This window comes from Rhamphochromis longiceps, linkage group LG12 (genome assembly GCF_057381845.1).
Source record: "Rhamphochromis longiceps isolate RC_006_pf linkage group LG12, R_longiceps_female_GT1.1, whole genome shotgun sequence".
Lineage (NCBI taxonomy): Eukaryota > Metazoa > Chordata > Actinopteri > Cichliformes > Cichlidae > Rhamphochromis > Rhamphochromis longiceps.
In genome coordinates, this window is record NC_140568.1 from 38,874,002 (window position 1) to 38,901,447 (window position 27,446).

General features: G+C 38.2%; 2 protein-coding genes across 2 annotated transcripts in view; both read right to left on the minus strand.

Annotated features, from left to right (window-relative positions):
* The window catches only part of nos1 (nitric oxide synthase 1 (neuronal)), an 18,871-nt gene extending 12,388 nt beyond the window's left edge, over positions 1-6,483 (minus strand). The window contains exons 1-9 of the mRNA XM_085426267.1: positions 6,330-6,483; positions 6,049-6,140; positions 3,942-4,083; positions 3,703-3,842; positions 2,508-2,682; positions 1,797-1,898; positions 1,232-1,426; positions 1,064-1,149; positions 438-582 (exon numbers count right to left, since the gene is read on the minus strand). Coding sequence (XP_085282393.1) covers positions 438-582; positions 1,064-1,149; positions 1,232-1,426; positions 1,797-1,898; positions 2,508-2,682; positions 3,703-3,842; positions 3,942-4,083; positions 6,049-6,104 — 1,041 coding nt within the window. The 5' untranslated portion in view covers positions 6,105-6,140; positions 6,330-6,483. The remainder of the gene's footprint in view (positions 1-437; positions 583-1,063; positions 1,150-1,231; positions 1,427-1,796; positions 1,899-2,507; positions 2,683-3,702; positions 3,843-3,941; positions 4,084-6,048; positions 6,141-6,329) is intronic.
* Positions 6,288-23,811, minus strand: LOC146657903 (nitric oxide synthase 1-like). The gene is made up of 6 exons (XM_085426795.1): positions 23,669-23,811; positions 19,942-20,736; positions 17,183-17,285; positions 13,569-13,706; positions 6,793-6,938; positions 6,288-6,492 (listed from the first exon to the last, which is right to left on the minus strand). The coding sequence occupies exons 2-6, from the start codon at positions 20,661-20,663 to the stop codon at positions 6,288-6,290; spliced, it is 1,314 nt and encodes a 437-aa protein (XP_085282921.1). The 5' UTR covers positions 20,664-20,736; positions 23,669-23,811.
* Positions 23,812-27,446: the final 3,635 nt, after the last annotated feature.

The following is a 27,446-nucleotide window of genomic DNA, read 5'->3' on the forward strand; positions in this document are numbered from 1 at the left end:
TCACACTGGGAAAACAGGAAGAGCAAATAAAGATAGGACCGGGAGGAAAAATCCCATAGTGTGTGTTTGAGAGAAGCTTCTTTCTCTTGTTTCTGTTTGGTTTTTGTATACAGATTTGCACACCCAGCGGCACTGAAGGATTTTGTCTTAAAACTACTACCCTGTTCTATGCTTTAGTGGATAAATCTTGCCTCCAACCTGCGGCACTTTACTGCATGAGACAAGAGGAAAATGTAACAAAAGATTGGCTTTTCTTTCTTCAGACCTTTTGTCATCTATACTCAGCTGGCATCTGCTCAGCTTTATCAACCAGAGAGTGGGGTTCGGGGGAGGGGTGTCTTTCAGTTCCTCCTTTTTCAATTAGATATTAGAGCAGCGATACATAAGCTAGTTCTCAACCTTTGGAAATGATGATGCAAGGTGGGAGCAAGGGGTACCTTTGCGTCAAAGGCGTGCTTGAAGATTTCACAGAGCGTTTTGGCATAATCTTGCGACTTGCCCGTCTCTGTAGCAAACAGCATTGTGGCTTTAACCCTCTTGGCCATAGCTTGGCCCATGAGTTTCGCTGAAAACTTCACAGCCCTGCAGAGGTGAAGAGAAAGACAATGCAAATGAGATGCAGCAAAGATGAAGACCAACTGAATAATAGAAAGAAAAAAAAGTTTCTTATTGAGCCTCTGAAATTAGTAATAGGCTGGTTCACTGTAGCAGACAGCTACGGATGGATGACAGTTGTGATTACCTAGCTTGTCATCTCCTCAAGGCAATTATAATAATAGCAGAACACGCGCACAAGTGCATGTATACACAAACAAAACACTGACAAAATTCTGATTACTCCTTAAGGGGTTGATTGGATGAATTTCACTGCTGAGCACGCCAGCGTCTTTGTCATGTGTCTAACTTTTGTTTGCAAAGTGAATACCTGCTTAGCCTTAAATTAACAAATACAAATCATTTGTGATCTTTCACATTTAGAGTTGCAATTTAGCTTTGACTCTTACAGTGCAAAGACAAAAAAGGGAAAAGAAATGAATGATTAAGTAAAACCAAGCACACTTACTTGGCAAGCTTCTTGAATCCAATGGCTCTTTTCTTTGTGGGTGTCCCATTGACCCCTTTCCACACGTGGGTATTCCATGGATCGGGCTTTTGCATAGGAGAAGAAAAATCAGGTGATCTTAAATCAAAGAGATCTCATGGTGTGTGGTATGTGGAATGACTTACTCACCTGGTACTCAAAAGAAGGGCTGAGGCGGTAGTTAAGCATTTCTTGATGGAAAACTGGCGTGATGCTTCCTGACATCGGAGGCACAATCCACACCCAGTCCCCAGGACAGCCACCTCGCACCCGAAACTCATTCTCCATGTGCTTCATGAAGGACTCTGTGGCTGAATGATGGTCTACTATGGTCACTTTGCATGTCTAAGAATAGGTAGCATAGATGGATGGATATGAATTATGTCACAACCAAATAAGTGTTTTATTATTATTCATGAGTGCATTAAAATGGATACGCTGAATGCTTACAATGGTCAAGTGCTATTAACAAACAAACAGCTGCACATCTTGTAATAAACCAGTGGAGTATCAAGCTATAATTTGATCACAAATATCTAGTCATTTTGACACCAACAAATTGTTATAAACATGGCTTAACACACTTCACCACGGAATTTGCTCAGCAGTAGCCACTTTGAGTCCAAGATAACTGTAGGCACTGTTGTTCCAAGGAGCTGTCTAAAAACTTTAAGAAGTTAAAAATCTACTTACTTCAAATCACAGATTTCAATACCTGGTAGCTGTGAAGGACAGCAATATTGATCTCCACGAGTGCCTGATCTTTCCAAAGGGAGGATGTCTTTCTGGTGTCTAAGGCCATTTTGTTTGCCACCTCCTATATAATACAGAAAAAAAAATGCCTGACATACCTGAGACTGAAAATTTTAGTGACATAAACTTTAGCATTTCATTTCTGTGTAGAGTTGCTGTGCTGTGGTCATGCTGTACTGAAGCAAATGGCCCTCGTCATCACTGCAAGCACAGACAAATCCAAAGCTGGCACCCATGTGCCCTGAAGTGCTCTTCATAATTGGACGACTCTGACTGAAATTTTCTTCACTTGTCAGAATAATGTGATACATGCAAAAATAGCAAACACTCTGGTCTCCCTAATTATATGCTATGTCACATATATATTTATACTGCATGCCCTAAAATAATTTGAAGATCTGATTGTTAAATATTACAAAATAGGTTACAATTAAATTTGCCCATCTATAGAAAAATATATTGGTAAACATATTAAAGTATAAAGTACCACAGTTTTCTTTTATATTAAAGGATTTGCAACAAAACATGGAGGAAGAAGAACTGCATTCTGACAGGCTCATTTAGTGACACAATACATGCTTTCTTCTCTGCACATGGCTTCAGTCAATCTGTGCCTGAAATTCTTTTCTCTTCTTCCAATGGAACATGACTGTATTTTGGCACAACACTGTACCTCCAGAATGTTGTAGCGTGAGCTGTCACAGAAGTCTCTCACACCAATCTCTGTGCCCATGTACCAGCCACTGAAGGGGCAGCCCGTGAACTCCAGACCGCCAATTTCCAGCAGCATGTTGGAAACCGCCGGGAGGCCGTACCACTTCAGACCCAGATCTTTAAACCACTCATACCTGAGCAAACAGGGACATGATAGCTAAGGGCTGCTATTTCACATAATTCTACTCATTATAATCCCTACTGAATTTAGGATATTATCCATTGCTTCATTAGTGATGTGAATGGTCTCTAAAATCCTCAAGAGCGCGAGTAATTACTCCTGAGACACATAATTTAAAAAGGGACGACAGCCAAAACAAGCATTAACACAAAGAAATCTACTGTCAGTGCTGGACAGAGCAAGCTGGACCTCTATCTACCTCCCACCACTCACTCCCTGCAATCTCTAAGGGGATTGATAACACTGCTCTCAGTGCATTATTTCCAGAGCTGGGTCTAATCTTGTGTAATGATGAGACACCGTTGGTGGTCCTGGCCTGTGCCAAGCTGCTGCCAGGCTCAAGGCCAGCTGATGCAGGGTATGGAGCAAGAGATGCCAATTTTAGGGGAGTCTAACAGTGAGAATTGTACATCAAGGGATTCTGAAATATTCTTGGTAGCATGCAGTGATGCACTGATAACCTGTTGTATAGCTTTTTGAAGGTGTGAAAACTTCTGTAGATGTAATATCTAATTCTTCACTGTGATTGCACATATTATAGGACTGCAGCAGCTTAACACTTTAAATATCAATGGCTTTTATGGCATGTGTACAGTGGCTATTGTTGAAAAAGTTTTCTTAAAAGTAATAGAACACATAAGAATAAAAAACAGGAGGAAAGTTAAATTTTCACTAACAAGCCCCATGGTTACCACAAAAGCTGGCATAGCAACAGATAAAGCACAGGCAGCAGTGTTTTCTTGGAATAATCAGCACAGTTGGAAACTGACGATAACCCAATCATAGTTCTTGGCTTAAAAGCACCCTATTGTTTTAGAAGTATTGTTAAAAGATGTTGAGTGGGTGGATCTTTTAATGCAGCCCCCTCTCTTCTTATTTTTGCTAGATTCTGTATGTTTTTTCTTTCTTTTTCTTTCTTTTTCTTTCTTTTCTTTTCTTTTTTTGCATTTTCAAGATGAAAGACATAACTCACTTTGGATGTGTGATTGGCACCTCAAGAATGAGGTCTTCAGGGATCTCAAACAGCTCAGGGTCATTCCCATTGGCTTGCAGCAGAAGGGGCAGAACATCAAAACGACCCTTTGGAGCTTTCCATCCAAGCTGCATGCAAATCTAATGACCAAACACTACATGTAAGTTTCGAACAAATAGGATAATAAAAGAAAAAAAACATTACTTTACTCATTTAATAGCACAACTCCTCATGTGTACCTCTGTGAATTCAACATTAGCAGGATCTCCCAGGATCCGTCCATCAGGCTGTTTGTAGCCAGCATAGCGAATCAGCTGACTGTTCCACACTCGAAAATCATGTTTGCCATCTGTCCTCTGAGGAAATATGGTGATAGCTGACCTGCAAAAAACAAACAGAAAAAGCTAATAAAAACATGTTATTAATATACAATATAGGCACAACATTTTTTTTATTATTCAATGGTTCTGTCCATATCGAAGTCAAGGGGAAAAAGTTCCAAATATATTAATATTTGGAAATTTCTCAACATTTTCAACATTCCTAACAGATGGTTAGCACTGTGTCAGTAATCAACTTGAAGGAAATGAATTTCAACATCTCAAAAGACTCAGAGAAGTGCCAAAGCTTAGCTACCTTTGGCCTGCTCCACATGATACTGTTACCGTTTAATACTGTGACTGGGTCAAAGTGTTAATACTACTAAGCTGGTTGTAAGTCGTGTGGGGGGAGAATACTAAGCAGCTGGTGTCAATCTGTGCCAGTTGTGTTAATAATCATCATCTGTACAACATTAAGCCTTGTACAGCCTTGTAAGGTGTCAGCTGTATTGTTAAAGTAACATATAGAAACAAAATATTATTATCTCCCAGTGACCCCAATGTTTTACTTGTTCATTTTTCAAGTTTAGCTGCCTACCTGACTTCTTTTAACAGGAGTTGCTTTATTGTTGAAAAAGAGGTGATATAAATTATATAATCAGGAGTAAATTCTGCATTCTTGAGATTTTGCTTCCTCTGTCACCTCAGTCTTCCACCTTGTATGTTTTGTTGACTTGGATAATGATTTCTATTGCTTTTTTGCCGTACAACTGGGGTCTTGTCCAGGACAGAAACCTGATTTATTTATTGATTTTACCATCTGTACACCTTTGTTCCAGTCTTGGTCTAATCAAAGGATGCAATCATTAAATAATAATCAGTAATATAAAGTCTGCATTTTTAATTTCCAATTACTTTAATTATATAAAGTGTAGAACTAAATAAAGCCAAGAGTTGTATAAGAAAACTTAACATACATGTGCTAATTTTACAGTATATGACAACGTTTTCCTGTGTTAAGTAATTTTGGCACAGATCCATTTGACATCTGCATTTCATAAGTAATGATACATTTTAAAATGATCTTTTTCTTTATAAAGTTATCACTATTATGTAAAGGAGTTATTACAGTTATTAATAAGTATTTCTAAACAGCTGATAAGTTCCTTACTAATGAATAATTGACAGGTTTAAGGCCAGTAATTAAAATGTGTGAGCTCTCTTCCTCTTCTAATATTGAAAGGATTAATAAATAGTTTATGACTATATAGAGTTTTTAGAAAAATGGTAGATATTCAGAAACATGAAATGTTTTGTTTATTTGCAACCTTTTTAAACCTTGTTACCTTGTACAGTGCTACTTTTTATATAATATTATCAGTATGTAGACCAAGAGTATCATACAAGAGCACAGTATTTTTTATAAAAATAAAATAAGATACTATTATATGATAATTTTTTTGGAGTTATTTAGAACCAAGTTATTTTTTTCAATTCACCATGTGATAATTATATTCCTATTTCTGAATCTGTGGCCATTTATATTAAAGCCAGCCATCCAGAGAGCTGTGGATTGGATATTATAATGGCTCTTTTCAGCATGCTTATCTGAGTTGACTTCCCTAGGCCAGGCTAAGTGTAGTAATGAGTCAGAAGCTATCCATCATCCAAGAAGTAAATGTGAGGTGTCACATGTGATTAGGACTTGGCAGAAAGTGAGTGAGGCTTTGCAGGTCTGACAAATGACTGCTTGTTAGTAAGGTCTGGCACTTTACCAACAGGGCAATGATTGGTGCTGAGATGCTGACAAATAGATAGACAGGCTGCAGATAGTGTCAGATACAGCGTTAAGAGAGAATGCTGACAGATGGGACAGTGGGTCAAGTTAGGGTAGTCAGAGAAAGAGTGGCGTGATGTGCAGTGGAAGGAATACATGGCGAGCAGTACCAAATCAAAGAAAAGACAATAAAGGAAAAGAAGGCTTGAGAAAAGAGCTGAGCACTTTGCACTATATGTATGTGTTTACCTCAGATTCCCTTTGTTGGTGGCGTACTTAATGTGGTTACAAATGTAGTTGTACATTCCATGGGCTGTTGTGCAGTCTCTGGCATCAAAAACCTGAAAAGCAAATATAAAAACAAGAAGTCTGAAGTATTATGAGTGCATAATAGGAAAACATCTAAATGTTGGCAGAGATGTATCCATCTATATAACTGTCTACATTAATTGACAAGCTGTCAGAAAAAAACATTAACAGCACAAATCTTAGACAACAGCATTCATGGATTTCAGGCATTCTGAAATTACCTGTAGTTTGGACCACTGAATCCTTCCCACACATCTGGCAGCATTTCTCCAGGCATGCTTGGCTCCATAAATCAGTTCAGTATCTTTGAGTTGATAAGTTCCTGAAGCTTCTATCTCCTTGGTCACCTCCTCCAGCCTGTCCACATGGGCTTTAGATCCATACCTGTTGACAGGACAGGGTATCATAAAATAAAAGATCAGGTACATATCTTCTTTTGGCCTAATGATGTGTCTCTGTCTAGGTTTCAGTCAGTCCTGTATGGAATTACTCTGTTCTGCATATTGTTTTGACTAGAATAAAGAATACACTATATAGTACTATAAGAATAAAAAGACACAAATAACCTAAAGAGCACAACATCATAAGAAATTGCTATTATTTCTCCTGTTTCACAGAATTTTGTTTGCGTTGGTACATGCTCTGAGACTTAAACTCTGTCTAGGTATCACACAGTTTGCTTGCCTTTTGATAGAGGTATAGTACTGGTCTATGAAATCGGTGGCCAGTGGAAGAAGCTCTTCTTTAGTTCGGACTTCATCTGGTTTGCGGATGTGCTGGTTGGGCATCACCACAGAGCCAAGGCACACATTTTCGGAACAGATTGGCATCTGAAAAGAAAAGTAACATGCACAGATTAGAGAGGGATTTGGATGAATGTATTATTATTTTTAATTTAACCTCCTTTAATTTGTCAACATACAAAGCATGAGTGTGGAGAGAATAACAACTGGCTTCATTTTATGGTTTTGTATATCAATATATCTTACTTTCCAAAACTGATAAACAAGAACCTAGCTTTTAATGGCTTAAATCATCTTGATTGTGTGCATAACCAGGTGGTTATTTTCTTTTACTTCTTATCTTTCACTCTCCTCGAAACATTCCGCTCACTCGCAAAACATGTTCAGCATCGATCTTTGTTTTGTGTTTGTATACAAACTAAGAACATCATTAAAAGGCAGAATTTTGTGTTACTTGATATGAAACAGAACTAAAGGACTGTAATTTTGCATGCACATTTAAAATTCTTTTCTTGGTCTTTTAACTTTGGCTTTGTGTAAAACAGTCGTAATTTCAGTTATAAGAACTCAAGACAGTAACACCATAAAACATGCTAATTCTGTTGACAGGCACATTTACCTCAAAACTTTCTTACCAATAATTGCCATTAGATTGTAGTTATTGTTTTAATTATTATTAAGACCTACTCCTAACCTTTTAATATACAAAGCAACATGGCTTTGGTAAATTACATCCACTCACCAGGTATTTGTTATATCATGGTTATGATCATATTCTACTTGATTCAAATAAAGATAATTTCTTCACAATTCCTGGACACTTAATGCATAGAAAGATTGTAACTGTTACATTTCTTTCACAATATCACTCACACATGGCTGGCACGCATGTTAATGAATGAGTAAGTCGGTGAGTCATAGATTGGTATCGTTCCACTAAGCTGAGACAGGAAGACAGAATAAGGAGGAAAGATTTAAAAAAAAGAACGAAAGACAGTGAAACAGGCAGATGCAAGGAGAAAATTGCTCATAGCAACCTTGTTTGGTAACTTTAATGTGATTAAAGTTGAAGTCAGCTGTCACTTTGGTTTGCCGTCACCAGCTTAGAGAGAAAACGAATGAGTGAGCAAAAGCTCACGACAGAAATGATAGCACAGGCGTGCAGTTGAAGAGGAAATTTGACAGTGACCCTTGCAGTGCTAAAATTGGCTTGTTACACTGAGCCACCCACTTACACTGTCCAAACACTCAGACATGCACCAACAGTGTGCCCCCCCAAAAACTTTGACCCTTCCAACTAACCTAAGACGTCACTCAGCAAGAGCAGAAAAAGGAAAAAAAATTCTGTTGAACTGCACAAACAACATCACAGTAAATCAAGAAAAGGGAAAATGTGAAAAGGAGTTGAGAGAGAAACTCAGGAAGAGCTATAAAAAAAGCAAAGTACGTATAATTATAAGGAGGTTGAAGAAAAGATAATTAACAAAACAAAAAGACAACAGAAATAAGACTAAAAAACAAAAAAGGTGGTGGTTAAAGTACGATGATGGATGTGGAAGGTAAGAGGAGAATAAGAAAACTGATGATTAAAACACAGAATGTTAAAAATAAAACAAAGGAATCACTTGTGCTCCAGCACGTCCGCTCCTCATCCTGCTTTAGGCATTCATGCCAGCCAGCTGTCCTTTTCGAAAAAGACGGATCATCCACGAATACAGCAGAGTCTGTGATATACAATAAATCTGAAAATGCTATTACAGACCATTCATTGGGATGCATGTGACAGCCTGTTCGATAAGTCACCAAAGTAATTAGGCTGCCGGTTGCTGTTTACAAATGGCTGCAGTGTTTTGAAGGGTGAATACTTAAACAGCACAGCTCACCTTGTGTTTGGTAGACTGGCTTACTAACTAGAGGAGGAAACTTTAGCTGCATGACAAAATAGAAAACAAAATAGGTGGACCGAGCAGTTTAGGAAAATGGATAGCAAGAAATACTTTTTACATAGTCTTTGCATAGCTGAGGCTTTCTGAGGTATTATCCTCAAACTATTTAGAGGTTATCTTATATACCAATTAGAGCCACCCTACCACCTCACTGTTTTAGGTCCTAAAGTCCAAGAACACCAGTAAAGATAATGTGTTGCATTAGGTTTGCAGCACAGTTTTTCATTAATAACAATATCAGCTTTGTGACACATTGAATCACTGAAAGATACTCATGAATCTCAAGTCTTATGGCATTAAGTATGCCAATCTTTCACATCCCCATGAAATCATGCAGATGTCATACAGAGTGGATAAGAAAGTGATTTTTTGCAAATACACTGACATTGTTATTTGAAATGGTATAAAGCTATATTTATCAGTAAGTACACTGGCAGAAAACAAGGGAAACCATCATAGGACCTCAGTAAAGACATGATACACTGAATCTGGTACAGGCTTTCTCTCAGTCTTTAAATACCCCTATAAATGGTAAAGTACATGATAGTCACCACTTCCAGGTGTTCATTGTCCTTTGTACTCTAACAAAGCTTTTTATGTGTGTTTGGGCTTATTATCCTGTTGCTGTATGAATCATTCTCCACAAAGATGCAAAAATGCGGGAAGCATGTCGCTCAAGAATGGAGTGCTTCTTCTTCGTCAGGGTGCATTCATTTTGGTGGTGCTATCCAACTGTGTTTGATACACCATGAGCGTTTCAAATTCTGTATCTGGAATGAAGCATGCATTGAAATGCTGATACTGTGGTCAGTTTGGTCTGCATGCTTTATATACATCTGGTGCAGCTTCCACAGTCTTTTTGAGTTCACTGCTCCCTCGAAACATGACAGTCACAGTTAGGAAATCATTAGACATTAGGAAAGCCCAACATGAATTTGAGCTCTTGTGCTTAGATGTTTTATTGTGATGCAATATTCAGCTACTTAGTAAACAATGTTCTGATGGAAATGTAAGGGAAAGCAATAGTTATAAAAGATGCACAATGGCTTCAGACTGACTTGAATAAGCCTCCATGGAGGCTCAAATCCCTTACATTGACAAATGAAAACATGGTTCACTGGAAGCAAACACACCAGTAAAACAGCAGTCAGTTTAATCATGTTGTTCCTATTTTAATAAAAAGCATTTTTGTTTCAGTTTTACTGTTATGATTTGAATTTCATTTTTGATCTTTGCAGAATCATCCTAAATAGTATTTACTGACTGTAATGTGGTCCTACTTGTCCAGCTGGTAAGACAATACTTCATCTGACAGAAAAACCATAACACTCATGTACACCTCTGAGCCCTTTGTAGTTAAATCACTCCTAATATGTTTAAAATGGACTCCTTTCACATTTTTGAAAACTTGTGCTTTAAATGTAAGCAGTGGATCTGTTATGACACCTAGTTGTTTAAATATTGTCTTCTCCCTCCTACAGTTAGATTGAATTTGTCTGATAAACTGATAAACTGTCTGGAGAAAAATAACCACATATTTTTACTGACTTCGTGTAGTCACAGAAATCTACCCATGTGCATTATTTTAAAACGTGTTTGCCTCGTTTCTGATTTCAGGATTTTGTGACACTTAATAAATGAAACAATCATTTGAAAACTGTACTGAAAACTGCCATGTAAAAAACAACAACAACAAACCTAAAAAAACTGAAAACAAAAAGAAGATAAAATGTCGAAAGGGGCACTTTTTAATGACATGTTAACCGTGTCATCAGCACATGTGTGGGAAGTAGATGGACAAATGTCAGTTTATCATCATGAACATAAAAGCTAAACAACAGAGAACCCTAACTTGAACCTTGAGGAACTCCAAATTTATCATTAACTATTTGTGAAGTTTTGTTATTATTTTCTTTCAATTTGTAAGAAAATATTTTATTCATTCATTTACATAAGATGGAATTTTAATCTTTGAAAACTTGATGATTAATTGTATTTAAAGATTTCATTAAATCAAGTTCACAGCCATGGTTCACTTGCCCAATTCGGCGTTAATATTTTTGAATGCAAACCAAAGACACCAAATTGCAATGAGTGAGAAGTAAGAAAAGATGATCTGTTCAAAGGTCAATTCCAGTGTTAATTTTTATACTACAGGAAAGATAATTACTGATTTGAAATTACTAGTAGTCATGTGATCACCAAAATTAAACACAGGTTTTATTGCTGCAGTTTTCCAAACACTCCATTATTGATGGACCCAATTAACATTTTTATAATGAGAGAATTAGTGCCTCATTATGAGTTTTGATAAATATTATATTGAATATGTGCACAGCTTTTGTCCTTGAACAATTAAGAGAATTTCTGAATTTATTACTTCTCAAAAATGATTAATTATTTCTTATTTGGGAGACGAAAAGAAGAGTGCAATGTTATCACAGAGCTCCAGAGTCTATGTAGAGAGGGAATCAGAGCAGATTGATGGAGCAAGAAAAGATTAGCCATTAATAGTGCAGACTTTTGTTTTGTTTCTTTGTCTTCAACCAATAATCAGCATTTCTTGATAACAAATTCTCAAAACCACAAAAATAATCTCCAGTTTCGATCTTATAGCATTTATAGTAGCTTTTTAAATGTAATACATTATTATATAATTTTTGTCAATTATTGTGGTTCGCCTGTGATGCTCAAGCTCTGTTCTACTATACAGATGTTTTGTAGTCCAGTTGTGGGGTTTTGCTGGGAAAAGTGATGGTGTCATAATATATCATGTGTAATTCAAGTTTTGTGGCTCTGAATGTGATGCTATTGTTGTCAAATAAAAAAACTTTTTCTGATATGTTACAGGTGAATAGAAATGGTTAATCTTAGCCCGTTGCTATAGGGTTTCTAGGCAACTTGACAACATCAGAATATATGATATAGATAAGAACCTTCAGAGGCCTAAGATCCACCTGTTTGCCAAGTTTCTTTTACTTTACAAGTTTCTTTTCTTTTTTATTTTATTCCTTGAATTTTTAAAACTTGTTGTGGCTGAGGGTGAACTCTCTGTTGCACCATTGGATTTGCCGCATTTTTGCCTTCAAGTTAGCCTACTGATCACATCACACCTGTGAAAATGTTATGTGAAATGATCACACCTGGAAAACTACTGACACACTTTGTGATCATGCCATTTAATCAGTGCTGTATGATACACTGCATTAAACTCGCTTCAACAATGGCTTTCCGAGTCAGTTATCATGCTGAGGTTAGGCATTAGCTCAAAGCAGAAATCATCATTTTCTGTTCAATATTCACATCTCACGATGAGTATTAAAGGTACATCTACTGATTTTATGAATCCTAATGTATCACTTAATGCCTTTCATTAGTAATGTTTATTAAAGCAGCTGCAGATGGTTGATAAAGGGATGAATGAATTGGTTTTCTTGAGCCACTCATGTTACTGATTCATGAATGTATCAGCATTTTGGACAAAAATATCCACTAAACATTACGTATTTAATTTCCCAGCACTCTCTTTTTTTTTTTCTTTTTTTTTTTCTCTTCTGAAAATGCTGAGTCATCGAGTCATGACTACGTGAGTCACTATCTGACCATGTGAGCTGTCCCAATACGGTAGGCTGTGCCAGTGATATGTTGTTTTTCGGTCTGAAGAATTAATTGTTTAATAAGCTTCACCTAGATTTACCTAACCCCCCTGATTTCCTGCTTAATTCTAATGAGCTGAATCACCAACAGTTCAGACAGGATTCTACTAATGTATGAATGGTTAGCGAGAAGCAGCGAAAAGGCAGACGCCATGCTGTGCTATTGTTTTCCAATCTACTTGACTTGCAGATTATGTGTTGGTAAGTCTGCAGGCTAAATGCATATTCAGTCAACCAAGACACTGTACTTTATGTTCATCAGTGCCTTCAAGATTACCATTTAAGTCACAGACATCTGTCAACTTTGTTAGTCAGCTTACAGTATAAAAGCTGTGGAAAACCAATCTGTTTCCCCCTTTTGTGATATGTCAACAAATGCAAAATCACAACTATATTTCTTGTTATAGCTGATAAAATTATTAAATCTTGTATTAACCTTTGTGTTTACAGAATCTTGTCACACACTCTCTTTTTAAACTTGTTATCAGTATTCACTATATTTCGTGACAATGAAAACCCCCAGTACATTGTGATTCAATTCAATAATGAATACACTCTTTATTAAACTCTGTGGTTGTTTCGGGAGAATTAAGCAGTTTGTTTTGTGAGACAGAACTCCATTTGATTGCACATAGTCTCAAAACATTTTTCAAGCATAAAAGCCAAACACTTTTTCATGTTTCAGCTTTTAGGAGTTTGCTTTTGTTCTTTTGCTTAAGAGATGTCAGCCGTAAAGCGAATATAGTTTATTTGTCTAAAAGTACAACAGGCTGAAGATTATGGGAAGATGTGATTTAGAAAAATTGTACTATATGCATCACTACTTGCAGGTTTCAACACTAAAAAAATAAAATAAAATAAAGAATATAAACACAATATTGCATTGCATTAAGATTGCATCATACAGGTGTTTCTTTTTGCCAGTAGTTCTAATCTTTCTTATTCAGTAAAGGGATTTAGAATGTGAAGAAACAGCATACTACATAATTGAATAATCCAAATCTTTCTCACCCTTGCTAGGATGGTTTTCTGTGACAAACACAGATGCTATAGCAGGCTCCTTGATCTCTGTGATCCTAAGGATCTTTTCTTCAGGTGAGTTTTAATTGTCTTACCTTGCTGGAGCTGTGGTGGAGTGTGTCACTGTAGATGGTGCCAGTCTCCCAGTTCTTAATCTTTATAAAGCGGGGGCATTTGGAAGGGCTGCCATTCTGCAGTGACTTACTGGGTGAGGTCCTGCCCTCAGCTGGAGGCTGTAAAAAACACAGAGACATTCACACATGACTCATTTCTTCAGACCCTTGTACTTTAACTGTCTAATATGTTCTGGCCTTGGTAATACTTTTGGTGGAAACTGGATAGATTGTTTATAACTGGGAGTCATACCGAAGTAAGTTGAAAAGTGACGCAGACCTCCCACTGCCAGGAAATGGATTTGAGTGCATAAAGTTGGACATGAGAGTTTGACGTAAGAATACTATGTGAAATATCTGAAAGCATTTCAACTGGCTGCCTCAGTGAACCTCAGCCCTTTGTTCTCAAGGAATATTGATTTGTGATTGTGCTTATGTCTCTCTCACTCAGGCCTATGCACAGAAACCATCTGCATTCTTTCCTTTCTCCATTTCTCTCCAGAATAAAGGCAATCAGCATTTAACAGCAGGTTGATGGCAAGCTAACTCTAGGCTCACATGGTTTTCCAGTACTGTAGCTATTGACTGATGAATGGCTGCAATTTAACCCCAAAGCCAACTGTAAGAGCTCCTGGAGAAGGCAGCAAATGATTGCCAAAGATCAGAGTAATCAATTGCACACCTTGGAAGCTCTTTCATCATCTTCCACAGCTTTGTTAGTCAAACAGTGGTGCAGCTTTTGAAATACTTGCTTGCATGCTTGCTGGAGCAATGAATACCGACAGTGTCACACTTGTGGGGTCTCACTGTCATTTGATGTCCTCTCAAACTGTAGGAAGGAGTGAATAGAATCTGATTTTACACGCACAAGTAGTGTGTTTAATGCTCGAACAACAATAACCCCCGCCGAGCACCTCAGATATGACGTGAGGTTGTGGATAAGATGAAAGATCATTGTACCATAAGGAGAATGCACATCAAACAGGCAAAGTATTTCAGATGTGGAAAAATTAAGCCTTTCTGACTTAAAAAAGAAATAAAAGTTGTGTATCATTTGAATGTAAGGCTTGTTGCTCACGGGCTGGAAGATAGCTTTGGCATTTACATTTATTTCATTTTATTTTTATTTTTTATCGCTATCTGCAAGTTTCAGAGAACCGCGTTTCTTTGAACAATCGCTAAATACAGTATAGATGTGGGTTTTTTCTGCCATCAAGATCCTTTTAGAATAATTCTCCCTACATGTTTAACTTCCAGGTAAAATGAATTATTTTATGCGTTTGTTTGTTTATTTGATTGTAACAGCTCAAGTTAGGTAAGGGGAAAAAGTGATTGCCTAAGACTAGCCCATTGTCATCCTTGTTATGACCCAATGTACTGTACAAAGATGGTCACTGTTTACAAATGCAAAGATAATACAACCTAAAACATAATCACACCATAGCCAGTGGTCTTAAGACACTTAAGGGATGGTGTTTCCTTTTGCTCTTCCCATAATCTGGTTGCAAGTTTTGCTATCTGTTAATTTAAACATAGTTTGGAGTGAGAATCTCAAACCACATCATGAAAGTGCATTTTTGCCCAGTTTGGTGTGGGAACATGTGAAACGGGCCACTTTCATGAATAAATCAGCACTCTAAGTCTGATATGACATAAACATTTCTCATCGGAGGGAATAGAAGAAAGGCTTAATCTCGTTTTGTTTTAATCCAGTGAAGGTCTGCCTAAGTCTTTGTTAGACTTGAGGGTGATAAGCAGCAAAACAAAATAAAGAAGAATAAAACAAAAAAATAAAGAAAACTGGATTTCCATCCAAAGTCTGCAGTTTATTGATAAAATCTGCTAGCAACAGCTGCTATTACAGTCTTCAACTGATAATATTGTTGGCACCACAAGTATTTTGAATGGCAAAACTGCATAAATAATATGTTCCAGTGCCTAATGTCAAAAAAGCATTTGCTGGTGCATGTATCATGCTTTATCTGTTTAAATGACCCAGTCCTCCCCAAGATATTACACACAGACTTATCTCTTATTTTAAATCCTGAGCCCTCAATATCAAGAATAAGGTGTGGTTATGTCAGAAGGGAGGATCCATGGTGCTAGAAATTAAGATAATTGAAGCTAATTAGATGAAAATGATTTCATAATGGGGCATAATCATTTTCTGGTAAATGTGGTTATGCAGTAAAGTTCCCCACCCACCCAAACAAAACCCTCTGATGGGAAATCAAGATGAAGCGCACAGGACAGATGTAGATATGAATAGAGAAATGAATGAAATTGAGAGTTTGAGAGAAGAGATATGTTCTATATTTTAGATTTTGAAGACAAATACATTTCTGATTTGACAACTGATGCCTTCTTCAGTGATGATTAAGCCATAATGTGCAAAAAAAGGAAGCACAGAGGCATATTTTCTGTTTTCAGTGGAGTATCAGAGTTGGTGACTCCATAAATCACTAGACGGTTGAATATGAGAGAACATCCCACCACCTTGCCTTTTCAGTCAGCTTATTACACATTAAATTATGCAGAAGCTTAAGTGAGAGACACATGGAAAATCCTTCACCAAAGTGAGAAAACTAATTTGCAGGGCATCAATGTGTCACTTAAAATCTTTGTAGTCAAAAAGGGGAAAAAATCATCTCCATTTTCTGAAACTATTTAACTTTTGTGTTTATAATGAACTTATTGTTGTACTTGAGTCTGTCACATTAAGTACTAAGCAGGGAGCCATCAAAGTTAGTATGAGTGTCTAGCAAAACGCCTGCAGGGGAGGTTCCTGCTGCATGAGTAAGTGCACATATACTGGACACACATTGATTCCAGTTCCCAAACACACATTCTCACAGGCAAATAGGCTTCCTCAACTTTAGCAACTACACACGACAATGAAAGACATATGGCTTCTTACTCCATTAAACATTTCTACTCTGTTATCAAGCACCATCCATATCTCCCCTCCCTCCCACTTTCTAACCCTCTCATACATATATTCTCTCAAGCATCCACATTAACACTCTCTCTTGTGGAGGTCTGAGAAGATGGATCAATTTAAGAGGGGTCACATTTGATGGTGCGAGACAGATCAGCAGCTGCACGCATTCATTAGGCCATCCTGTCTCATTGATGGGGCCTTGAAGTGGGATAACCATGTGCAGATTACTATCCCTATCGCTGACATTTAGACCTGTGGCCAGATCCTTCTGTGTAGAAGGCATAATCTGGGTTTAATGCTGCACAATCTTGCTGATGGTTGGATCTAATGTCTAGGTGATAGGATCTTAAGCAAAGGCTTTGCACAATGTAAAAAGAACATGGATGTGCATGCTCAGTTTGTGAATGCATGGGACCATAGAACACTGTGGATGATTGTTTTAAGGGCACAGAACCATAAAGGCAGTCACAGATTTACATGCATTACACAGCTGAACTAACCAAGCCTGCACAGGAAGACTCGAACACACAGGGAACACAAAAAGGTTTATTTTCCAAATTCTTGATCTATCAAAGTATAGATGAAAAACTTATGCTTACACCTGCTTTCTTTCACTCTAAATCATTTCAAGGGCTGGGAATTTGTTTCACTTTACCTTGTCAGTGTCAGCATTGTTAAGCACCACCGGCATGTTTTCCAGCATTCTGTCATTATCTGGCACCAGCTGTGGGGATGTGCCATTTCCCACGCCAAGGTCCCTAGAAGTCAGATACAATTTTCTGTCAGGTGTATAAACTCGCATCTGGTGCAAACTAATCTTTCATTTTAATTTAAAACCTCATCCAAGACATGCATACACATACACATCAAACAAGCATTCCGTTTTGCAAAGAACGAACAAAAAAAAGAGGATCTGTAGACACTCTAAAATACTGTTAAATAAGGAAACCCTGTACAATTTTTAAAAGCTCTGCACACCCACGAAGGAATTTCTCTGTTCAGAACATAGTGGGTGCACAAAGACAGGCATAGCTCACCGCTTCAGTCAGACACATTTATGTGACTAAACTTTTACACTGAAAACACAGATTTTAAGTTCATTTCAAAAGTGTTTCTGCTACTTTTAAGTTGTTAAATTGAACTGAAAATACTTTGCAAGTTCATGCAAATAAGTGGTAGTGAAAAAACATCCGTTTAGCATCTCTTGCCTATGTGGTCTTTGTTTAGAAATTCATGTGTTTATTACTAGTTCAATTCTACAGCCTAAACTGTTTGTGTGTGTAATAGTAAGAAAATACAGATTTAAGTGTTTTCCTGAATCGAAAATCAGACACAGAGATGCATAAACAGATGGTGAATCAAGGTGACTGACCGCAGATCTGTTTTTCTTTCAGTAAATAGCCCTACAGTATGAACGGCTGTTATTCATCAGAGATAAAAGAAAAAAACATATGAACAGTGAGAGCTCTCTGTGAGCTGTAACTATCTAATCCTAAGAGATTGAATGAGAAAGGGGGGAAGGGATATCCCTGAGCTGCCGCTCTTGCAAACCATATGAGACCAAAGTCGTCTTTGTGTGATTTCAAGTTTGCGTTCCTCCAATCGAAAGCGCCCACGCACATTGTGCCTCCTACTTTCTTTCACACTCCCCCTCCCCACCCCCATAAGCATGCGTGCATGCTAATTGTAAATTCTCACAGGCATCCTTTCTCCCTTTCACACCCCCTGTCACACTGTATCTCTTTATTGCCGCAATTTGCGAGATCATATTCATCCCCACAAATCGGAGGTGGAGTTCAAACATGCAGAAACAATGAGAGAAGTTGCATGTGTCATTTGTCATTAGCTCTGACTCAACCTCATGCTTAATTGCGAAACTGTAATTGCTTCTCCTCTGAAAACAAGCAACACTGGCTATAATGTGAGTTTATTTTCTGTGCAAATAGGTATAATTTGCAATGAAAAAATGACCAGAGATTAAAAAAAATTTATTATTTAGTATTAAAAAATATATTAGTATTATTCATCACTCTAACCTTTCTCTCCTCAGCATCTCTTTAGAAATAATTTTCCGACAGCAAAATAGAATTAAGTTAACTGACTCTTACCAGTGCTGAACAAATCTCAGCATGCACAATCAAATGTATTTAAATCCCTATTTGTGGGAGCACAGGTGGCAGCATTAGGTACGGTTGTTTAACCATACACTTTGGTGTTTTTGCATTGAGGTTTTTCCTTTTGTTGTGTTCTGTCTTTTCAGAGCACATGTTTCTCAAGAAGGCAATGAATCACTCAAAGGGTATTTATGAAAGAGAGGAGGATGCACATGGATTGGTCAAGAATGAGATATTGATTCAAGGAGACTGCAGCCTCAATTTGATTTCAATTGGTCGTGGGAGTACAATGGTAGATAACTGAGACGCCGATAACAGTACACTGTGCAGAGCATGTAGACTGAATCGAGGATGTTATATTATCCCTGACTTAGAAGCCTTGTGAAAAACTCATCTAGAGGGAAAACTTAAACAAACTGCAAGAAATCCAAGTCTTCCTCAATAAATCATAAAATAAAAGTCTAATGTGTAAAATAAACAGAATTGTTACCAGTTTTGCACTTTTTCAAAACTACTGTTATGCATAAATACCGCAGGACCTGAACTCTATATCCAAGAGGGGCTGTTCGTAAGAAGCGCAGCTCACTTACAAACTGATAGACAATACATTTTCTTTCTGTAAAGCTTTATGTTACAGAAAACTAATTAACTAATTAATTATCCATGATTAATGTAGGAAGTCGCATCCATTACTGATAAAGCACTTGCCTACTGGGAAATGCTCACATGCTGTGTATTTTAATCCTGGTGAAACAGCCTCAATGCATACAGCAAGCAAAAAGAAAAAAAAGTAAAAAGTAAAAAGAAAAGTAGCTTTACATCTATAAAAAAGCAAAAGTTTGACAAACTGCCAAACTGTTTAAAGGATGTATTTGTAAGCCTACATAAAGCAGCTGGTTCAGCAGTAGAAGAATACCAACTGAATTGGTCCTGAGAAATGTTGTGAGCAATTTTATTTTAAGTGAGGCTTGCTAGAGACCAGCAGGCAGACGATAATTACTTGGCACTGTAAGCTGAGTCATATTAGTTGAATGAGAGACTGTCTATTACAGCTAATTAACACAGATGCGTCAGGTAGTTCAGAATCTTCGGGGTGGCAGAGTGAACAGGGATACTTTCAATCACAAGACCAGGTGCAAGTTCTTGTGTCAGCCAATAGCCACCATCTTTAAGAGTCCTTGAACTGCATCCTGAGTCTAATTCTATCTGGTCTCTGACGGCAACCCTCACTGTGAAGAGGATGGTGGACAAAGACACTTTAACTAAGGGATCAATAAGGTTGTATCACATCACAAATTACCAGGCCACTTGAATCTCAGCATCTCTTCTCCCAGCATTCCTCTGGCCTTCTCCATTGATCTCCTTTTTGCTGTTTTTGATGAGGCGCAGCACTGGTTCAATCTCCTTGAGCAGTTCATTGTTTTCCTCCAGCCCGTTGCACAGGAGAGCTCCACGGCCCCCATCCCTCATCAGCAGGGGGTCCTGGCCTTGCATGCCTCCCCTCTGTAGGAGGGACTGGGTGATGGATGGAGAGGAGAGGTTCTCAATGGCTCTTAGCTGGTTATCCTTGTTGACCTGCTGCTGTTGCCCAGGGCTCAATGCGTTGAGAGGGGACCACTGCTCGTAGGACTTTGATGATGGTAACACAGGGCGTGTGACCCTCACTGTACGCTGGCGCCCATCTCCAGAAAGCGTGGTCTCCAGGTGTGTGGTGAAGCCCTCAGGCCCACGGAGAATCAGCACGGCATGGCTCTCAGGCATCACATTCTTCAGTGTCTCCAGGGCCCGTTCATATGACAGATCCACCAGGGGCTTGTTGTTGACTGCCAGAACAATGTCGCCCACTTGCACCAGGCCACACTCCTCAGCTGCTCCACCACGGATGAGGTCTGACACAATGACAGGTGGCTTGGAAACTCTTTGCTTCACCAGGAAGCCCAGACCGCCAACCTTCCTCTTAAAAAGGCGCACTGAGATGATGTTGGGCTGGAGCTGGCACACTGTAGGCTCCGACTCCTGCATGGTGCCTGTGTATTGTTGTGTGTAATTGTGTGTGCTTGTCTGTGTGTGTATAAGTGTGTCCTCAGGAAGATTTCTGGAAAGCAACAGAAGTAGAAAGAGGAGGAGGGAAATAAAAGTTCTATTAGTTTTGAATGAAATTACATTGACAGCATGATTTGTTTACAGTGTGTTAATTTAACATCAGTCAGAGAGGGGTATATGAGTCATTAAAGCAGAGTGCTTTCACAAGGTAATGTTACACAGATCATTAAGTCCTGCTGAGCTACAGATGCAAAATATTGTCATAAACATGAAAAGCATATTATCCTACTTATCACATGGCCATGTTCTGTAATGTTTAAAAAAGCAAATATTGAGTATATAAAAACTGAAAGATTAATTGCACTTTGGAATGTCAATATTTGATTTCTCTAGTGGAAAAATTTCCTGCTGCATTTGATCAAGAACCTGGTACAATTTGGACTTATTTCTTTTTCTTAATACATCATTGAGTTGATGCACCAGTGACAGTGATCTAATAATATTTTCTCTGATCTCTATGATTTCCTGGGGGTACTTGATATAATGAATCATTTACATATACTTTGCATGCTTAAGCACAGGATTGGCGTACTTATATATGGTAGGATTGCTGCTCTTACCATTAGAAACACAGGTAAGGTAATAGCTAAGGTTTCACTTTTGTTTGAGGTTTCAGTAATTAACACACACACACACACACACACACACACACACACACACACACACACACACACACACACACACACACACACACACACACACACACACACCAGTCTGGAGTGCATTGTCTTTCACCACATGCTTAAGCCTCTGCACTTCCAATGAACTTTACAGATGATTAAAAAAAACGTGTCAGTCTTCACGACGCTACAATAATGCGTTTACCTCTTTAATTCAACGCCACTAAATTTGTTCTTTGAGATCGTTACATCTGGTCGCGTGGGTGATGGCGCCTGCAAATGTACAGTAGGCACTCAAGTAAAGCTGCTCAGTGCGCCCGCTACGCAGACAGTAAAGAAGGGCAGGCATGCTGCTGCATAGCAGAAATAATTCAGCACCAAGGTCAGCGCCCCTCTGAACGCTGACGGTCTTCACATTCCAGTTTTGGTTATTCCAAAAAAAAAAAAAGGTAAAAAAAAAAATCTTTAAAAAAAATCTAGAGAGGGTTTTTTGAACTCTTGCCTACTTTTCAGAAATCCACTTGACAGAAAATCAACTTCTCCAAAGCTCTCATGACAATATGCACGTTTCCCAATATTTACTAAAGGCATGTAAACCTTTTAGTTGAATCAGTTCATCAAACAACCACTCCCGTACAAGTGAAATCACACATTCCGGGGGGCGGGGTCATGGCTTCAGTTCATAGCCTTGGGAAAAACTGCCACTAATCCATAAATATTAGCTTAGCTCTCCTGAGGTGCTGGAGTAACTTTTATAGGCTGCACCCCACGAAGATAGGAAATTGCCAATAACAGACGATGAAAGTGATGGAAATGTGCTCTGAATATGAGGATTAAAATCGTTTTTGAGATTGCCGCTCTGTTTGGTTTGGGTAGAACGATTATCTGTTAGGCAACATAGTGGTCATAGTCGTCTAAATGTTAACTAGGTTACAATGCTATTATCTAGAGTGGGCAAACAACTGTTTACTAAGCTGTATGCAATGTGGCTTATAGCTTGCCCGTATTCGTTGACAAATGTGTACGTACATAGCCTATATCTGACTCAAATCACGATCTACTGTAATAGTCCAGAGTTATTAAGTACTTGTTAGGTATTCCTTAATTCTTAATGTTTTTGGTAACTCCTGGTTGAGTTTGTTTCTGCAAAGTTTGCATGTATGTTTTCATTTTTAATAACTCATTTCTAATAATTTACCGTTTGAAGTGATAAACTGCCCACTTATAACTCATTTTTACACCAAAGTTTTCAATATGGCGTGAACCAATGGGAGAAAAGAGGGATCGGAGGTCGTCTCCTCTCAAGGACCCAGTGACAGTATTAAAAACTTTACAAATGTTTATGTTGTGCTCACATGTTGCTCATAAAAGTTGCCACTAAGAAAATGAATGAACTGGGTACCAGGCAGCATTATTTTAACAGGTCGGCCCCTTATACCTCAGTGCCATGTTGTTAAAGGGAAAATCGAGGCTGCACATAATACATAATGTTAGGGTGATAATATGGACCGAACAGCATTGTTTTAGCGGATTAAGAGATTATCCGGCAAGGCGCCAAACAAACACACAGGTGAGATTTATTTCGGGAACTGTCCCCACTCTGCTTGCAGAAGCAACAAAACGAACAAATGAGAAGTTTATTAAAAATACCTATACTAAGGTAAAATATTAATTAATAAATAAAATTAACAAATAGAAAAAAAAAACCGAGAACCAAATTACACATTTTTCCAATACCCCCTAGCTGTGAAAGCAAGAATGTCTGATTTCTGTTGTCAAATCCAAAGCGAAACTGCGTGTTGCTAAGAAAAACACTTGCCAATGCTCGGGAAACAAAGATTAACTGGGAAAGACGACCAAATGACATCAATTAAATATAGAGCAACATCTAGCTTAAAAATGCCCTTTATTACTTTTTGAAAAATCTATGGGTAAATAAATTCAAAACTAGAATAATTTTATTTTGCACTGCTCCTCTCACTGAATACATTCGACAGAAAATCGTAAAATGTTCACATAGACCGCGGATATAGTGTTTATTTTTCTCAGCAACAAGTTCTGGTGACACTTTTGCTCCCAGAAATAAAAATAAAATAAAATAAAAAAAAAAACAGCAGCAAAGGGCTGCCAAATCTACTGCTGTGCATGACAAATAATATTGAAATAAAACTGGTTTGCACATTAGTTTAAGAGCGCTCCATTTATTCTTAAGCTCTTCGTCCACCAGCGGAATGCACAGCCCCATTTTCCACGGAGACAGAAGAAAAAATAAAGGGAGGACAGTGAAGTAAAACAAGAACTCACCCCTGAGTTAAGGTCGCCGGCACAACGACCTGCTGCGGTGAACTTGGGCTAAAACTCCTGCGCTCCTGCTTCTCGGCTTCAGCAGCGGCTACCCAGCTCTTTCATCCAAAGACGTCTCCAAGTCGCTGAAACGCGCTCTGCCTCTCTAGAGACGAGGCACGCTTGTGCCTTTCTGCTCACCGGGGTTCTTTATAAATACAGAGCAACGGGAGACACTGTGACGAGCTCGGAGAGAACCGTGCGCGGGCATTTAAATGAACTGTAGGTGGGTTTAGTTATCTCGGATATCGTCATCACTCAGCATGCAAGTGGTCATGTGCCAAAAAGTGATTCCCAGGGTTTCGTGCTTTTTTCTCTTTCCTTTTTTCAGTGTCTAATATCCTCTTTTCTGATAAATACACAGTGGTTAACAGGAATTTATATATAAAATAAAGAAATGTTCTGTTTTGCAAATATACTTGTAACTCTGCATTATTGTACATGTGTGTCCTACTTGAAACGCCTTTATAGAGCTGTCCTGTTACATTTGTTGCAATTTCTGCTGCCATCTTGATCAGGTCTCTCTTGAAAAAGAGATATTTAATCTCAATGAGACACATAAATATAAAAATCAGTTTGCCATACAATGATTGCAGCTTCGACCTTGTGATGGACATTTTCTTACTGGCTTTAAATGGCTTTATATTATTCATAAGAGATATGTTTGAAAAATAGATAGATCAACAAACCACTGTCAACAGTTTAAATACCAGCAATCCACTCCTCAAAGAGCTGAGAAGAACAGTGGGCACTAAAAGAGAACAACAAGCTAAAACATGCAAATATCCATTCACTCGAATGTCGATTGATGCATTGGGAACAAAAGGGGTTCAGTATCTTGCCCAAGGATACTTTGGCATGTGGACTGTGGGAGTTAGAGATCAATCTACCAAAGTTCCAGTTGGTAGACCACTCACTTTACCACCTGAGCCACAGTCACCCTAAAATGAAGATGACATTAAAAACTCATGGCATATATTTGGCATTGCCTCAAGTATCATGACTCATCATGATCCTGCAGAAACTCCCCACAGCCCATGCTTCTCCAGGAACTACAGCGGCCACTGAAACACAAAAACTAAACATGGTTATCCCTGAAATCTTGAACTTAACAGGTTTCAGCATCTGAAAAAAACATAGTCTACATGCTAATAAATGTATCATACATTGTCTTTATGAGAAAAATCTGACTAGTTATAATTTACAAAAATAGTTTTATACCAAAATGAGCAATGATGGGGACTGAAACAGAAAAAAAAACAATTGCAACACCAACACATTGCAGGCTTATCATTGAGACTTTTTTGAGACACTAATCTAAGCAGAGATTCCCAGATGCCACTCTTCCCAGCCACCTCTTCCAGCACTTTCAGGTAGACGCACTATGAAGCCAGCTGAGAGACATAAACTCTCCACCTCTCCTGAGGTCTCCTACCAAAAGAACTTGCCTGCACATTATCATGTTATCTTGTACTGTATTTCTGCACTTAAATCCATGTTTAAAGCACCAAACTGGAAATATTATATATATAACATTATCTGCTTCCGGTTTATTTCATTTCTTTGAATTATCATTCATAATTGTATGCAAAAATTCAGTTAGTTATATTGCGATCAACCAAACTCCTAAATTCCCTGCAGAATTCCAAAATAAATTCTCCAATCGGAGAATTCAGCTCATTTAGGTCGGTGACTTTAACTTACACATTGACAATACTTCTAATTGTATTGCCACGGTTTTTAAAATCGCAAAATCAGTTAATTTAATACAACATGGTAATGTTCCCACTATCAAACTGTCTAATTATTTATATTTTTTGTGGATTCAAAGAAATGGGAACAAAATTGATGTTTTTGTGACAACCTGCAAGTAACAAACTGTCTAAAGATGCAATTTAAAATTTGCTATGTTGTTTGTTTTGTGAAGACATAACACTGGTTCATCCCTTGGATGGCTTAATAAACAAACAAACAAACAAACTTAAGTGGCTCAACAAATGCAAAAATAAAAAGAAAATTCCTGTGAAAATGGCCAATAACCAATGCTTGAAAGAAAAATAGAGCTGAGGAATTAATCAAATACTAATCAAAAGTGACATTCACAACTTATAAATGACATAAACCTGCTCATCTTAGTTATTTCTTGATTTTTTTTTTTTATCTTGTTAAATTCTGACAATATTGTCCCCAATTTACGGCACAAGCCTTGTCGATCAACTATAAGGACAAGAGCCAAATGATGATAACAGTAATAATAATAATTGTTCATTAACTGTATCAAAGTAAAATGTTAAATTAATCATGATTTTGATTTGAGGTCATATTGTCCAAACCTGAAAAAGCAGTCAATGTCCACAGAAAAAATGACTTTCAGAAAGCCTGAAGAAGACTTGCTCAAGACTGCTCAAGTCTAGCTCTCTGGAAGCAGAATCTAAAAGAAGTGAGGGATGATGCTGTTGCACAGCACTGTATAGTGGGATTGATTATATTTAAAGGAAAGCGGTACTCTTGTGAAATTCCCTTTACAATCTGCCTGCTCAAAAAGCTCATTCAATGACTGAAGACTATGTATTGTGCCATCCACCTAACACAACGTTCACCTACAAGGGAGAGTATAATTTAAAATGAGTGAAAAGATAATTAAAATCTAATGACAGATAACTGACATTATCTCCAAAAGTTGATTCTGTTCATCTGGATGTAGCGTTTTGTGGGAGAAACGTTTCGTCACTCATCCAAGTGACTTCATCAGTCTCCGCTGACTGCAGGTTTCCCCAATCTTATAAATGGTACATTTGCATAAATAATTTGCATAACTGACATTACCTGGGTTATTATCGTCTCTCATCATGTGTTGGCAGGCATTCCCATCTTCTAGAGTACTCAAAAATGCAAGAATAACAGTGGGCGTTAAAATTAATAAAGGTTTGTCACTGATATCCTTTGGCCTTTGAATGAATTATGATTGCATCACATAAGGAAACACTGTTTGCATGCAATGTCATAAATCATGTAACTGACAGGAATCAGTTACAAGTACCAAGCTGCTCCTTCAGCAGACCACATCTAAGTAGACTGCATTCCATAGCCTCAGTGTTGGTCTTCCATTTCAATCTGTTGTCAATGTGGATACCCAGGAGCCTCCATCACATGCTGTCCCATGATAGACGCAGTTTGTGTAGCTGCCATCTTCCTTCAAAAGTTAATCTCTTTGGACTTATTCACATTCAGAAAGCAGATAATTTCTCCCAGACCACTTCACAAAACCTTCCACTTGTGTCCTCCTCCTTCTGTTCATCATTACTAGAAGTTCAGCCATCCGGGAGGGGCTCAGAGTAGAGCCGCTGCTCCTCCACATCGAAAGGAGCCAGCTGAGGTGGTTCGGACAAGGATGCCTCCTGAGCGCCTCCTGGGTGAGGTGTCCCACCAGGAGGAGACAGACCCAGGACACACTGGAGAGATTATATCTCTCGGCTGGCCTGGGAACGCCTTGGTGTTCCCCCGGATAAGCTGGAGGAGTTGGCTGGGGAGAGGGAGGTCTAGGCTTCTCTGCTTAGGCTGCTGCCCCCGTGACCTGGCGCCGGATAAAGCGGATGAAGATGGATGGATGGATGCACTGTCTTTGATTTGACTATGGAAAACCTGGGCTTTATTGTTTTTGCCTCTGATTGACTTCTCTGGGGACTCACCATCCTAACATGAGCCCATCTCCATGTTTTACTTTTTAGCTGGTTAACTT

What these genes read in the sequence shown, in the direction of transcription:
- LOC146657903 (XM_085426795.1), bottom strand. Translation starts at nt 20,663, where the DNA reads ATGCAGGAGTCGGAGCCTACAGTGTGCCAGCTCCAGCCCAACATCATC. An exon ending in TCCACCACAGCTCCAGCAAG is followed by an intron (nt 6,939 to 13,568) that starts GTAAGACAATTA and finishes TTTTCTTTTCAG; the next exon opens with ATGCCAATCTGTTCCGAAAA. An exon ending in TACTATACCTCTATCAAAAG is followed by an intron (nt 6,493 to 6,792) that starts GCAAGCAAACTG and finishes TCCTGTCAACAG; the next exon opens with GTATGGATCTAAAGCCCATG.